Source organism: Lissotriton helveticus, chromosome 3_1 (assembly GCF_964261635.1).
Source record: "Lissotriton helveticus chromosome 3_1, aLisHel1.1, whole genome shotgun sequence".
Lineage (NCBI taxonomy): Eukaryota > Metazoa > Chordata > Amphibia > Caudata > Salamandridae > Lissotriton > Lissotriton helveticus.
Window position 1 is genome coordinate 508,080,786 of NC_136061.1, and position 13,423 is coordinate 508,094,208.

Sequence of the window (13,423 nt, forward strand, 5' to 3'; positions counted from 1 at the left end):
TACTTGCAATTAAGACTTTGTTTAGAAATCTAATAAAGTTATATGTTTAAAAAAGTAACTTATTCTACATAGCAATTATCAGATGCACGTGCATCAATTTATAATGTTTTTTTTAATCTCCAATCTACCTTTTATGACCTCCTGTGACAATGACTGTTGCTATCTGTGGAGCTACTCGTTTTTGTTCTCCCTACTCAAAAACAGGTTTACTGATTGCAGATCCTGAACTCGTAAGATCAAATCGAGTGTAAAAAAAATACCTCCTGTACTTCCAATAAACTACATAGAATTACTTTGATTTGAACATATTCATGAATCTGCAAACAATGATTAATTACTTTAACAATCAAAAAAAGGCAGCATTCAGCCTATTGATCATAGGTGAGCTAAATGTTAACTAAAAATAGAAGTATTTAACTCACAAATTCGCCACCTGCAGGGGCTCGCAGAATGACCTCCCTAATGACTATTCATTAGGGTGATCACCATTTGTGAAATACAATTGACTACAAACACGTGATTGTTGGCCTGCAGGGGATAGCAAACCACCATACTTGTGTTTGCATTCCCAAATAATGAAATTTTTTTTAAAGCAGCCCTAATTGGGAAAACACCAGGCAGCGCAGGCAGTAGACCCCGGAACACTGCTTATGCTCCTTGAGGGTGCCAACATTATTCCCTTTGCCCGCTCTTCCCTCCTCCTTTGAGGAGTTGTTAGCTGGTCAGTAGTTTCTGACCAGAGAAAAACATATGGTGACTAGGCCCAATGTCTGCACATCTATTTGTTGTCATTGGCTACAGTCAACCATTAATTGCAAAATGTGTACACTTCGTTTTGCTATCGTGCTTAACACCTAGCAACCTTTGGTGCAATTTTGGCCACACTTTAAAGCCAGAGTGTGTGTCCAATGTCCAAAACAGAAATTGCACTCAAGCGCATTCAGCGGTACACAGACCTAGAAACTTACAGACCGGTATGCTGATCAGGGTGGTGCGTCCCTCTTTATGGTTTAATTCTACTGAAGCAGGCACAAAAGAATTTGGGGGATTACTTCGTAGTCAGCCCTAGCAAAGGGACAACCATTATTTTGAGGTCCCAGACAGACGGAACTATTGTCCTATCCTTTGAAATCATTACAATTGGGAGAAACCTTAAACCTACTTTGGACATATCACCATACTTATAGCTTTGAAAAAGTCCAGGCGGACGAAACATGTGTCGGCTGCGGCATTGTTGGACAGAATTGTATGGAAATCTTCTCTAGGACTAAAAAACTTTGTGGAATACCTTTGTTTGTGTGGACTGGAATGAATAACAGACTACAAACAGGAGACTTATCTTGTTATTGGAATTGTGTGTGCTTGAGTGCAATTTTTATTTTAGTAGTTTGTGATCAGAACTGCAGTCGTAAACAATTGACACATACCATACTGATACAGAGTCAAATTTAGAAGTAGGGTCCCATACAAATTTCTATTTGGTATTAGTTGCAATCCCATTTTTGAAGTCAAAAAAACATTTCCAACTCATAAAATGAGCTAAGCACATTTAAAAAAAAGTTTGCTGTTACAAATCCAGCCATGTTGTGATTTGCAGACCTTACAAATGCAAAATCCTTCAGTATATCTGGCTCTAGATTCTGAGATCTTACCAATAACATTGAATGTCCGTATTACATACTGCTTTTTTTTTTACTGAGGCACATTACTTAAACAAGCTCTGTAGTAATTTTTCCAGTGAATTCACTACTGCCTCGCTGTACTGAAGGAAAATAACTATAACATGTGTCATTCCGGTGTCATTTAGTTGTTCTAAACTTGTGAGGAATGTTTTGATAAACATGTCTCAACTATCAATTCTTGAAAGCAGAGTGGATATTATAATTTCATAGGACTTCTGGTAACACTCCCTAAGAGCATCCATTAGTGTACTTTAAGTTGACAAAATGAATGCCTGTGCACTGGTGCTTAGTCTACAAAGTAACATAAAATGCATACGTATCAACCAAATTCACCGTTGTGAATTGGGCATAAATGATAGAGGCATAAATCACAGCTCTTTAAGCCAAAACCTGAGTAGCTTTTACTCTGTTTTTGCAGAATGAGTGTGCTTGGACATTTATGGACAACCCTTTTCAGGCGTAGTCATTTCCACATAACCAAAATTCAGTGGGCACATCTCTATTTTAAAAATGTTTTAGCGGGATAGAATGTGATTGACTTCTAATTTCCCAATCAGATTCTGTTCTCTGAACGAGAAAATGCATAGGTCTTGGACTGAGATGTCCGAGTTAAAAACGATGCTCTTATTGGTATATCGACTTCTCAAATCAACATGTTTGACTGTTGCTTTTGGAAATCTGTAGCTTTATGGTCCATAAATTCCATATCTAGTGTGTACATAATTCAATAACATATGCTGAACATGTCACGCATATTTTAGATTGTTTAACCTTTTTTGTTTACTAATAGACCATAACTTCTGCAGAAAACCAATACAATAAAATTTATGCACACTATATATCAATTCAAGAATTAATGTTGGACTTCAGTGCAGCTGTGATAACAACTACAACAAATTAAGCAAAGGGACAAAGTGTACATGTAAAAGGACCTAATTAAAACGCCGAATATCCCTAGAATAATCCTTTCGCCATGAAGCTAGCAGAACTTTTTTTTATAAAACTTGATGTGTTTTTAGCATGTTTGCCTTTCAGTGCGTCTTTTTGAAGCTGTACATTATATAGAATACCTATTCTAGAGTATAACTGTGGATCACCATGGCACAATAACTGTGGCATGCACAGAAATTGTATTTTTAACCTCGGCTAACTAACGTAAGGCATTGTAATACTAGAATTCGCCATACAGTGACCTACTCAAGAAAAGCAATCAACCACATGCAGATCCTGCAAAGTGATCACTTGAGACACAGTCTGACTAAATCACAGGGACTGTTTGAAAGTGGCCTGCCAGGATCAATGCCTATCACTTAGCCATTTGACTTTATGATCTGAACACTTATTCAAAAATCTTTCGGCGCTAGGGCACTCTAGCAGTTGTGCCACTACATGAATTGCCTTAATTTAAACATATATCTGCATCCAGAGACCAACGCATTTTAATTCTCCCTTAGTTTGCCCCCTCCCTGGGCGCTTTAATTCTCTACATCTAAAGAGAATAGTGGACAAAGCTTCTTGTTGCATGAGAAGCTTCCTGAAGAGCATTTTGACCTCGCTTGCTTCACATGAAAAATCACCAGACTTACATTCTACAGGACCCTTAAAACTCATTTATTATGCTAGGCAGTCAAGATCTAAATGTAGATTAGTTGACCTATTTTCTGATCTCTAGCAGGTATGCTGATGCAGTAAAGTTCTCAATATAGCAACAAGGGCCTGATGTTCAAAGGTCACGTTAGAAAACTAGATATTGTGCAACAAACACTGACTGGTTTGTGACCTGGTCATATCATATCATATCATGCCCATAGGAGTACAGATCACCAGTACACAATTGCACAGTAGACATAAATAACAAATACTGACGTGAAGGTATAGTAGAAATACAAACTTATAATACAGGAGAATGAATTACAAAATATTAAACAATTAAAATAAATAAATTTGACATTAGTGAGCTGCAAAGCAGAATAACAATAGACTGCTACTTTAAAAATATGACACTGACTCAAAAAACGTCTTTTGATATTTTGTCTTAATGATGTGTTGACTTGGCTGTCAAAGTTATAACTTTAGATGCGTGCACTGGTGTTTAATATGGATGCCTAGTGACTTCACTGCCTCTTTCTTTGCCCATACTACCTAGTCCTTCCATTCAACCTGAGCTGCCAAAAAAAGCCATTATCCTCTGCTAAATGGAAGCATGCAGGCGTTGTCCTTGGACACATTGCACCAGAAATGTGACTACATCACTGGCTTCCAATAAGTATCCAAGTTCAATTTTAAGTACTGTGCTTGACACAGAGATCCTTTTTCTGAAACATTTCAGACTCACCTCCATGTCTCCTTCCAGTAACACGAATATGCTTATGTATGTTTAAGAAAAATGTATTGCAGGTGTTGCATAATTAGCCATTTAAACCATATATGTCTGCCACTAAAAACCAAAGCAGGGAAATGCGCTGTGGAATACAGGGGTCATAGACTTTGGAATAAACTGACAGAAGCAATTACTGAAAAAAAGCCACTTCGAGTTCAAGAGACTTTTGAAAACTGAAATCTTCCAACGTTCTTTGAAGAGGCACATGCCACATCATAGCCAATAAAAAACGCCGATGTCAAAACATATCGCCAGCACAAACATGTCCCCATGGGTAAGGGCCCAAGCCCTCAAGCGGTGGGGATGACAGTGATGTGTATCACGATTACCCCTTGACATAACATAACATATAAAAAATGCATAACATGATAACATTGAAGGTTCAATGGCGAATCTGGAAAGGAAACGCAGCATTTAAATGAAACAATATGGTATGGTTTCAACCAGCAAGGCCGCCCTGACCTAAAGCACATAGTAAAAGTGAGCGCGCACTGACACTCCAACAAAGCAGCAGGCCAGGGAGAAGAGGGCCGGGGCTAGACGGCTGCAGCAGCTCTGATCGAAGACCTCAGATTGGAGCACCTTCATGATCACACCCGGCTAGGACTGTTCTCATCATTGCAGCAGACATGCAGAGGGATTCACCTAAACTGTACAACTGCAAACCTCACATCCGCAGCACAATTCTACACCTTCATCACACATGCAGGCTGAAACCCGAGCTCCCAGGGGGCGCTGGCAGAGACAGCACCTGCATTTCCAGAGAATGGAAAGTCTTCAATCTAGACACGGCTTGGTTTCTCCTTCCAGCCCCCTTTTGGTGCCAGACTTCCCTTCACGTGCACAGCTATGGACAGTACAAGTGGGCCCCACACAACAACTCCCGTCAGCGAAAGAAAGAAAAGGGCCGTCTCCTTACCTTGAACTGGCAGTCGCAGGTGACGCTGTCTCCAATCCTTAAACACTCCCCATCAAATTTACAGGTATTGGTGTCACAAAGAAAAAGGTCGTTTTCTCTGTCGTCGTAACCTCGAATGCAAGCGAAAGAAACAGTTTCAGCTTTGAGACCAACTCGGTGATTCAATCGCATTTTTAAACACAGATTTCGCTGGTGCAATGATCACAAAAACAAAGACAAGCATCCGACACGCGCCCTCCCTAGCCTAGCCCTCTCCCGTCACCACCTCCTCCTTATTATTTTTGCATTTTTACACAGCGCGAGCTGGGCCCGGAGGTATTGGAGCGCTTTACATGAGCACCAGTTACAAAGGACATGTTTGGCTGGCAAGGGGGATTGCGTGATTTGCCCAGAATCACAGGATGTTGAACCGAAGCCTAGACTCGAACCTGGTACCCCAGTTCTCCCTCTCTTCCCTATAATGTAAACACTGTTAATGTGCCTTTAGCGAATGCTGCTAGAGCTCAGATGATGCTCTGAGTTGTGGTTTAGTTCCTGCTGCCTCTTATTTCTCTTTTGCATGCGTATGTTCAGCGTTTGGTATTTCCTCTCTTCCTAAGTGTTGCCGCAAACATTGGAGCGCACGCGAGGCGCCCACGTCACGCGCCTCCTAATAAAGACAAACAGGCAGTGGGCCTGGCTCGAATGAAGATTGATCACCGCTAAGTTCCACTTGCAGGAGGGGTGCAAGGTCACCCGCAAGCAGCTGAGCCAGTCTCATTGCCAGACCTCTCATCCTCAATTTGCGCAGACATGCTAACAGATGTGGCCGAACCGGCAGCTTCTAAGTGACAGCAGGAATTTCAGATTTCAGCTGCTTCCCTCGCTCGCCGCCCACCCCCGGCCCATTATGCTGCACAGGCCCGTTACATTAGACGTCAAACCCATTAGGACTTGTCCTATCGACTTTTTGGCATCTCGCATGTGCAACTGAATCTCTTACTCGCTGCAAGAAGAAAAATAAAACATGCGCATCATAAGTGGGGCCCGACTTCGGCAGGTGAATTCTTCGAAGAGGAATGCAGTGCTTTCTGGGCGTTTTCTACCATTTAATATCAAAACCTATGACCAACAGAGAGCCGCTGGCACGACGTGGGAATTCAGATACGTGTCAGTGTGACAACTTCATATGTGAAAGGCGAGCCAGTGCATGCCAGTCTGTGCAGTTACACGCGTGGGGCGGAGCAGAGAGGAGACGCCCGCTCCCCCAGCCCTCCCCACTTACACACTGTGCAACAGACTCACACGAGAGCGCGCCAAGGACGGTGCAGACATGGAGGTTCCGCCTTCACGCCACTCTCTTAATGTGACTGGGATGGTCCAGAAAAGCCTCCCCGCAGCATCAGCGGGTAATTATCTAATTAAAATGCTAGCTCCAGCCACCAGGCCGCTTTACAAGTGCAGCATCTCCAGCGCCCATCCTTCCTTATTCAATTAGGACATTTCCCAATGTTGGAACAGCAGCTCGGCAGAACGGCCAGCCCTGGCTCTGAGGCCGGAATACAGCAGCGAGGAGGAAGAGCCCTGCTTAACCCCGCACTGTCGGATGCATTTAGCTCCTGCATCTGCGCCAGAGCAGAGCTGTCTTCCATCACTCGCAGCTAAATCCATATGGCTAGGGGCAGGCCCCGTCCAAAAACTGCACCATCCCTCGTGAACTCCTCCGAGCTCCACGCCGCGTCAATGCCCAGACGAACGGGGGAGAAAAGCAATCAACTGGCCAAAAGCAAAGATCCGAAATCGATTTCTCAAAAATGATAATATTCTCTGCCTCTGAGAGTTGCTGTATCCTGGCTCCTGGACTAAGCGCATCCCTATTGCACTTTCCCTGAGACTCAGCATTTCCCTGACAGCCACTGTTTGATTTATAGCCCTCTCTTGGTTTAAGCGGTCCCAAGCAGCTCTCACCTGAGATGACCTGAAATATCATATTTACATTATCACAATGGGGAGCTAGGCAGGCGGGTGGCCTTACTGGTCCTTTAAAATGATGTTTAAATTGCATGCAGTTGTCAGAGTATGTGGCGATGAAACCCTCTGCCGTGGAAATGCAGCTGGAGTAACACATAAGTTCCTGCTTTATCTCTCATGATACTTTCAATGCAGGACACTAAAAACAGACAACTGCGGGGTGACGCCTGGGCAGGCCCGGAACAATTCTCACTCTGTGCTGCCATTTCCCAAGCACCGAGTGCTGACAGGACACCCAAACAAGGAGTAATGGCAAGACAAAAAAGACCCCAGTGCTCCACTTTTCCGACCATCTTGGGCATCACAACCAAACCTGAAAAAAGACAGATATTCGACCCCATCGGTCTCCAGTTTGTATACAAACAGCTCTGAAGCAAGCTATGACTATGGTAGACAAACACACCTCTATCACCGAATGGGTGCTCGCTCCAAAAAAAGATGAAAGTAAGAAAGCCCACAGTGTATGCCAAGCGCAGAAAAAGCAGCCTACTTTTCTCCAGCTAAAGCTAGCACACGAGCAAAATAGGCGTATATGCGAGTGTGATAGTGAGCACATCCTTTACACCGGCATACAGACACAAAGACACATGCAATGGAGAGAATGTAACTCTTCAGTACACCACAAAGGCCAAACTAGTCTGTGCGTCCTGCATAGCCAAGCCATGCAACCTCCTAGACTTATGGAGGGTATTGTTCACGCCTGGACTGGGTTTGAACGCATGTTCTTGCATTGGGCTGTACTGGTGTGGGAGCTTATGTTGTAAGTTTTCGAGGCTGTTTATCCAATGCATCTAAATGTGACAAGAATTTTGGCGCGGTTTTATTTGCACGGGTAACTGGTGGGAGTACGTTTCTTTGCATTGGTCTCAGTAGAGGTGGATTTACGGGGGTGTTCTTTGCTGTGATTGAAAGGGGTGAGTGAGGGCTGTAAATGTCCTGGCTGTTATTTCTTGGTGGCAGTGTGGCATCTACGGTGCAGGTATGCCTTGCTTGTTGAGGAACATTAGAACCAACATTGCATGCATGCCCATGGTTTCAGTAGCTTTGTGTGGAATATGACCTCTTCTTCTGTACCCTGCTCTCCCTAGTGTGAGTTAGAGTTCTTTTTTATATGTACGAGTTAAGGGGTGATTACTTTCTATCGATCAAGGTGTAGAGAATTGATTGGGGCTCGTTTGAGCTACCTTTGCATAAGGGAACTGATTGTATTACTCCAATGTGCTTTACTTCACTAGAGCTTTTCAACTAATTTATTCAATTACACCCTATAAACAGGAGGTGTTTTTGGAAGAAAGAAATTATGTGCATTCCCTAGTATAAGGCTTTACGGGGCGTTTATTTGATATGTGATTGCTCATTATTATTTGGGTGATATTTTGCTTTATTCAACACATTAAAAATTTCACATCAATATTTTGGATGGATTGAGGTTGAAATATGTACATTGCCCCTTTGTAGAAAAAGTCTTGGCAACTAAGCATCTGCAGCATTAAGAGGGTTTGACGAAATTGGTGCATTCTACACATTCCCTCTGAATAAGTTTGCGGACAGTGGGTGCCCTGGATGTGTCGCCTATTTAGTGGGGCTCAGAAAGGAGCTGATAGAGGAGTTAGTTGATAGTTGCCTCGACTCTGTTGTCTGTGTTGCGAGAGCTTAGGAAAGTGGCTGTGCTATATTGGGAAGGGTTGGGGAATGGGTCCCATGGTCACGCTTCTCGTGTGGAGCAGAGGAGCAGGCAGATGGCTGATGGAACCGATGCACTGTTCGTGCTCCCATATTGGCAGTATTTCGGGGAATTGAAGCCTAGTCGTGCGCCTCTGTCGATTATGTTTGGCAGAGCTCCATGTGGACGGGTGGTTCGGTGAGTGGTGTCCTGCCCACGCTCTATCCGCAGGGAGGGCTTGGGCAAAGGACTCCGTAGCTTTGCTGGAAGAGTTGGTGGCAGTGATTTTCCTAGGTCTGTCCCCACTTGCAGGGGTGTGCATGCTTACCGGAGCAGTTCCAACCGGTGGGCGTTTGACAGTCACTTAGGGAGGTAGGGAAAGCTGCAAGTTTCACTGGTCTGGCAATAACGAGCAACATCGCGGTAAGCACCAGGGATCCCAGGCAATCACAGAGTGTCCAGCACTGCCGAGGGGTGGACTCCGCCCCAAGCACCATGACTAGATGTGCTCCGCTAGTCCCAGGAGTCCGGCCCAGGGGGCGAAGTGATGGAGATGGCAATGATGAAGATGGGTACTGCTCAGCATCCCTCCAGCCGGCAGCGGCACGGCCTTCCCATGGTCCGCGGAGAGGGGGGCACCCACCTGCCGGCTAGAGTGAGGATGCGGACGGAGTTGCCATGGGGAGGAGGAGGAGGAGACGCCAGCACAGCCCGTCCTGCTCCGCAGCGCGCAGCCCTCTGGCGGGATGCAGAGCAGCAGCAGATTCCCCGTCTCCGATCCCGCCGGCCGTCGTCACGTGCTCAGGTACAGCAAAGGCGCTGATTGGAAGCCAAGAGGCTGCCTCCGCCAATCAGCGACTCAGTCCGGGGACAGGGGCGGGACCCGATAGGTAGGAGACTCGGTTTATTCGGGCTGAGGCGATAGCGCTCCGCTCTCCAGCCCCGCGTCGGGCGGCTGCGGGCTGCGCTGGGGAGAGCCCACCGCCATCTCTCCCACCGCCATCTCTCCCACCACCACCTCCGGTACCCACTCCCTGCACCGCCCTCCTCCGCACTGCTACTCAACCTTTTCCTAACCAGCGCCTGCCTTTCTTTCTCCGTAGCATCAAGAGAGCCGTTAGTTTTTCCACGAACGACTTTACAGAATCTGAATGTACCCACTCTTGTGGGCGACAGTTCTATCCCTCACTCGGCTCATCTGGCAGAGAGAGAGAAGCCTGTAGCCTCTTTCCTCGGTCTGCACCGGTCTCTCGTTGCAACCGCCACCCGTCCGTTTCTAACGGCCACTCTCCGCCCGAATCGCTCCTTCCAACATCCACTCTCGCAGCAGACGCCACTTATGCAGCATTCACTCTCCGCCTCCAGCCGCCGCCGCCGCCGCCGGCGCCGCCGCCGCCGCCGGCGCCCCCGCGCTGCCTCACCCCGTGCCGCTCGCGCTGCGCGGCCCCTCAGACCGCAGGCAGCGACGCGTTTCACCCGTTTGTGCTTTTGTGTCTTTAACAGGTGCTGTTCAGCGCGGCGGCGACGCCGTGGGGAGAAAGCGGCGTCTTAGGATGGAGTGCGCGCACAAGGACAGTGTGTGTGAGACTTGCATCTGTCTCCTTGACTGGGCTGCGGGGCCATCGAGGGCAGGACACCACAGCCTGAAGTGAGCAAGCAAATGTACCCGAAGCTGTGCTCCAGGAGAGACCGCTTAAATAGATGTGTTTCAGTCACAGACGCCGCTTCTCTGTCGCCGACTCCCATAGCAAACACATTGAGCCTGTGCCTGCCAACGGAAACTGATGGGTGGGCCATTCATTCTCATTCTCACACCTGAAAAGTCGTCAGCTGTGTTCTTCAGGGATGACATTCATCTTCTTGAACGTGGTCCCTACCCGAAAATAAATATATCTAAAAGTATTTTCTTTGGGGACGATAAATAAATGGGTTTTTTTGTCGTCAAATTCCCGCTATGCTGTGTGTCTGCCTTGAGTTTTAAAATGAACTGTGCAACAATAACCTACCATGTTGCTGAAATAAGAACCAAGATTTGAAAATGTAGTATTATTTCCCCCTGTATTCGGGAAGACCGCAGACAACTTGCGTTTCCTGTCCTTATTAGCAAACTAGACGGTATTTCAATTGTATACCTCTGGTAGAATTCTGTTATTTTCTATTTATCAATATTGTTCACGTGCATCATGTGGCGTTATAGTGAAGAAAGAAAACAATGTTTTAACACAGGAAGCCCAACATAGTACATCATACTGTTCTCTGGTTTGCAATTTCCTATTTCGTGTATGATGCCGGGAAGGAATTACACGCTAAAAGGTCCAACCCGCGGGACACTGAAAGGAAAACAGAATGCGCCTTTTATGAAAAGGCAAGGCATTGAAGTCAACTTTGTTTTGAACGCAGCAAGTGTAATTAGCTGCTGCTCTATTGACTCAGCGAAGACTCGGGCTACACCAGCCCATTTATAGTTCACTTTACTGTACACCACAAGTAGTAATAATTCTCCACATGTCCTTGGCTTTTATCGACATAGAATTAGCCTGCGGTACTCGGTCCTGGCTATTAACGGAGAGCAGCTTTTTTTGTTTGTTTTATTTGGTTTAGCAAAACACCCTCGCCCTCAGGCACGTTCTCATCGTGGAGAAGTTATTGTTTACTATTTTTTATCGAGAAGGAGTCACTACTCATGCGATCTCAATATAAAAGGTTTGCTCTCCGTGCTTTGCCATACAGCGACCCCCACCTCCCCCACCTCTGGCAATTAAGCTGGATCTCACTCCCGCGTTGTGAGCCGGGGCACCTTGCTCCGAAGACTCCATTAAAACAGATCAATGTGCCCAGACGGTCCGGGCAGTGGAGAATCAGTTTCAATTTCTAGACACAGCAGCTGAATCCTTTAAGGAATACCCATTAGCCATAACTGTCATTCAATATAGCAGAAGGAAGAGGGCGAGAGAGCAAGCACAGATCCCACGTTTGTTCCATAGTTGCGCGATAAAGGTGCTCGATGTACTCATCCGTCGACCTGGTCTTAAAACAGAAAGAGCATTTTTAAAAAATCACCGAGATTGGTACTGAGATCTAAAAAAATGAACGAAAGATGCATAACTCAAGAAATGGGGATACAGAGTGAGAAACACTGGAAGAGAAAGCGAGAGAGGGAGGGAGTCAGAGAAACAGTGGGAGATAAGAGTAAAACGGCAAAACATGTTTAAATAGGGATGCAGCTGACAGACAGATGCAACTCGTAAACGTCTCCGCGTCAATGGAGTTTGGAAATCTGAATACATTTTGCGACTCATGCAATCAGAAATCAATTGTTCATTGACCGCAGAAAGACACGTTATAAAAGATTTCATTGGTAGTGTGGGAAGTCTCTGCCATTCAGAGCAGCCTCGGTGTACTGCAGCCTCTTAGCCGTTCCATCATTACACGAGAACGTCACTGGGTCCTAATGTTTATCGATTCTGACTTGTTTATTTATGATAGTCCACCCTCATGTATCCTAGAGCAGGTAACAGAACCCGAGAGCTACTGTTTATGAATACTATGTAAATAAATAACAATGCATCCACTGATATTTACTTTCGGAATTATTTAAAAGCGTAATGTCCCTAAATTTAAGAGGGATAACTCTGGAGAACACCACCATGTGGCAGAAGAACATCATTTTTTGCAGTTTTCTCAGTTATTATAGTCGAAAATATGCGCTGAACGACCCCTTCATGTGAAACGATTACCCCGTTGAAATACGACATGCATTTGACTAAATTATCTCTGCGAACACGTCAAAGCTGACAGCAGCAGTACACTGTATTGTAATTCTACCTGGGTGTACTTTCCGCAAATGAAAGATGTCTGGTAATTTCAGTCCACTTGAACACAACAATAGTTGGAGTCTCTGAAGGGAACCCAGCTCTTTCCTCTTTAAGTTATACTGGCTGTTTCCCTTGCCAATGTGTATTTACTCAGTAGCACTCCTACATACATTAAAACACATTTGACCCTGGTATTGAACTCCTACACTTGGTGGTAGATTTAGCATTTTCTGCTAGTAAATATGGTCTAAACACAGTTGATTAGGATGTTTATGTAGCTTAATTGTCCATCAAAACATTGTTTCCGAACCATGAGCAGGAGGGGCAAGCTGAAAAAACTCAGTCCGGAAAGAGGAACTGAATAGGTAGTTGGACTTTTGAATGCATGTGCAAAGTTTACTCTCAACTCTGACGTATTTCTGGAATATCACCACTCTTCACCCACCGGTTCTAACACATGCATGAGGGGGCCACCAATACTCGTGTATCAGTATAAAATTCCGAAGTATTGTTTTACCTATCGCTGTCGTCTATCGATAAACATGTCAAACTAAAAACGCTGTAAACGTGTGAGTTGTATCTCTGAAGTTCTGTGGTACATGGAGGCCACAACCAGGAAGAGCCAACTTTAGCCCAAGGATTACGATGTGGTCCGAATGAGTGCTTAGTGCTGGCAACTGAGTAGTGGGAAACGGCCACTACAACGCGGCTGTTTCCACAAATACATTAACCACGCATGCATTACAACGCATGCGTGGTTACCACGAAAGCCTTTACCACGCATACCTTTACTACGAGGTATGTAGTAAAGGCATATGTGGTAAAGGTTCAAATTAAAAAAGGGGGGCTTTGGGGGTCTCCCCCCCAAACAAAAACCTCACCTGAAATCACGTCAGAATTGCGGGCAATCGGCGTCGTTTAAGAGGAAACTGAAAGAAACTTCCGCTTCCTCTT

The 13,423-nt window shown here is 45.3% G+C and overlaps 1 protein-coding gene across 1 annotated transcript in view; it reads right to left on the reverse strand.

Annotated features, from left to right (window-relative positions):
- The window catches only part of TMEFF2 (transmembrane protein with EGF like and two follistatin like domains 2), a 937,676-nt gene extending 928,282 nt beyond the window's left edge, over positions 1-9,394 (reverse strand). Inside the window, exons 1-2 of the mRNA XM_078680410.1 lie at positions 8,983-9,394; positions 4,982-5,091 (exon numbers count right to left, since the gene is read on the reverse strand). Of these exons, the coding sequence (XP_078536536.1) occupies positions 4,982-5,091; positions 8,983-9,151 (279 nt within the window). The 5' untranslated portion in view covers positions 9,152-9,394. The remainder of the gene's footprint in view (positions 1-4,981; positions 5,092-8,982) is intronic.
- Between the last annotated feature and the right edge of the window lie 4,029 nt (positions 9,395-13,423).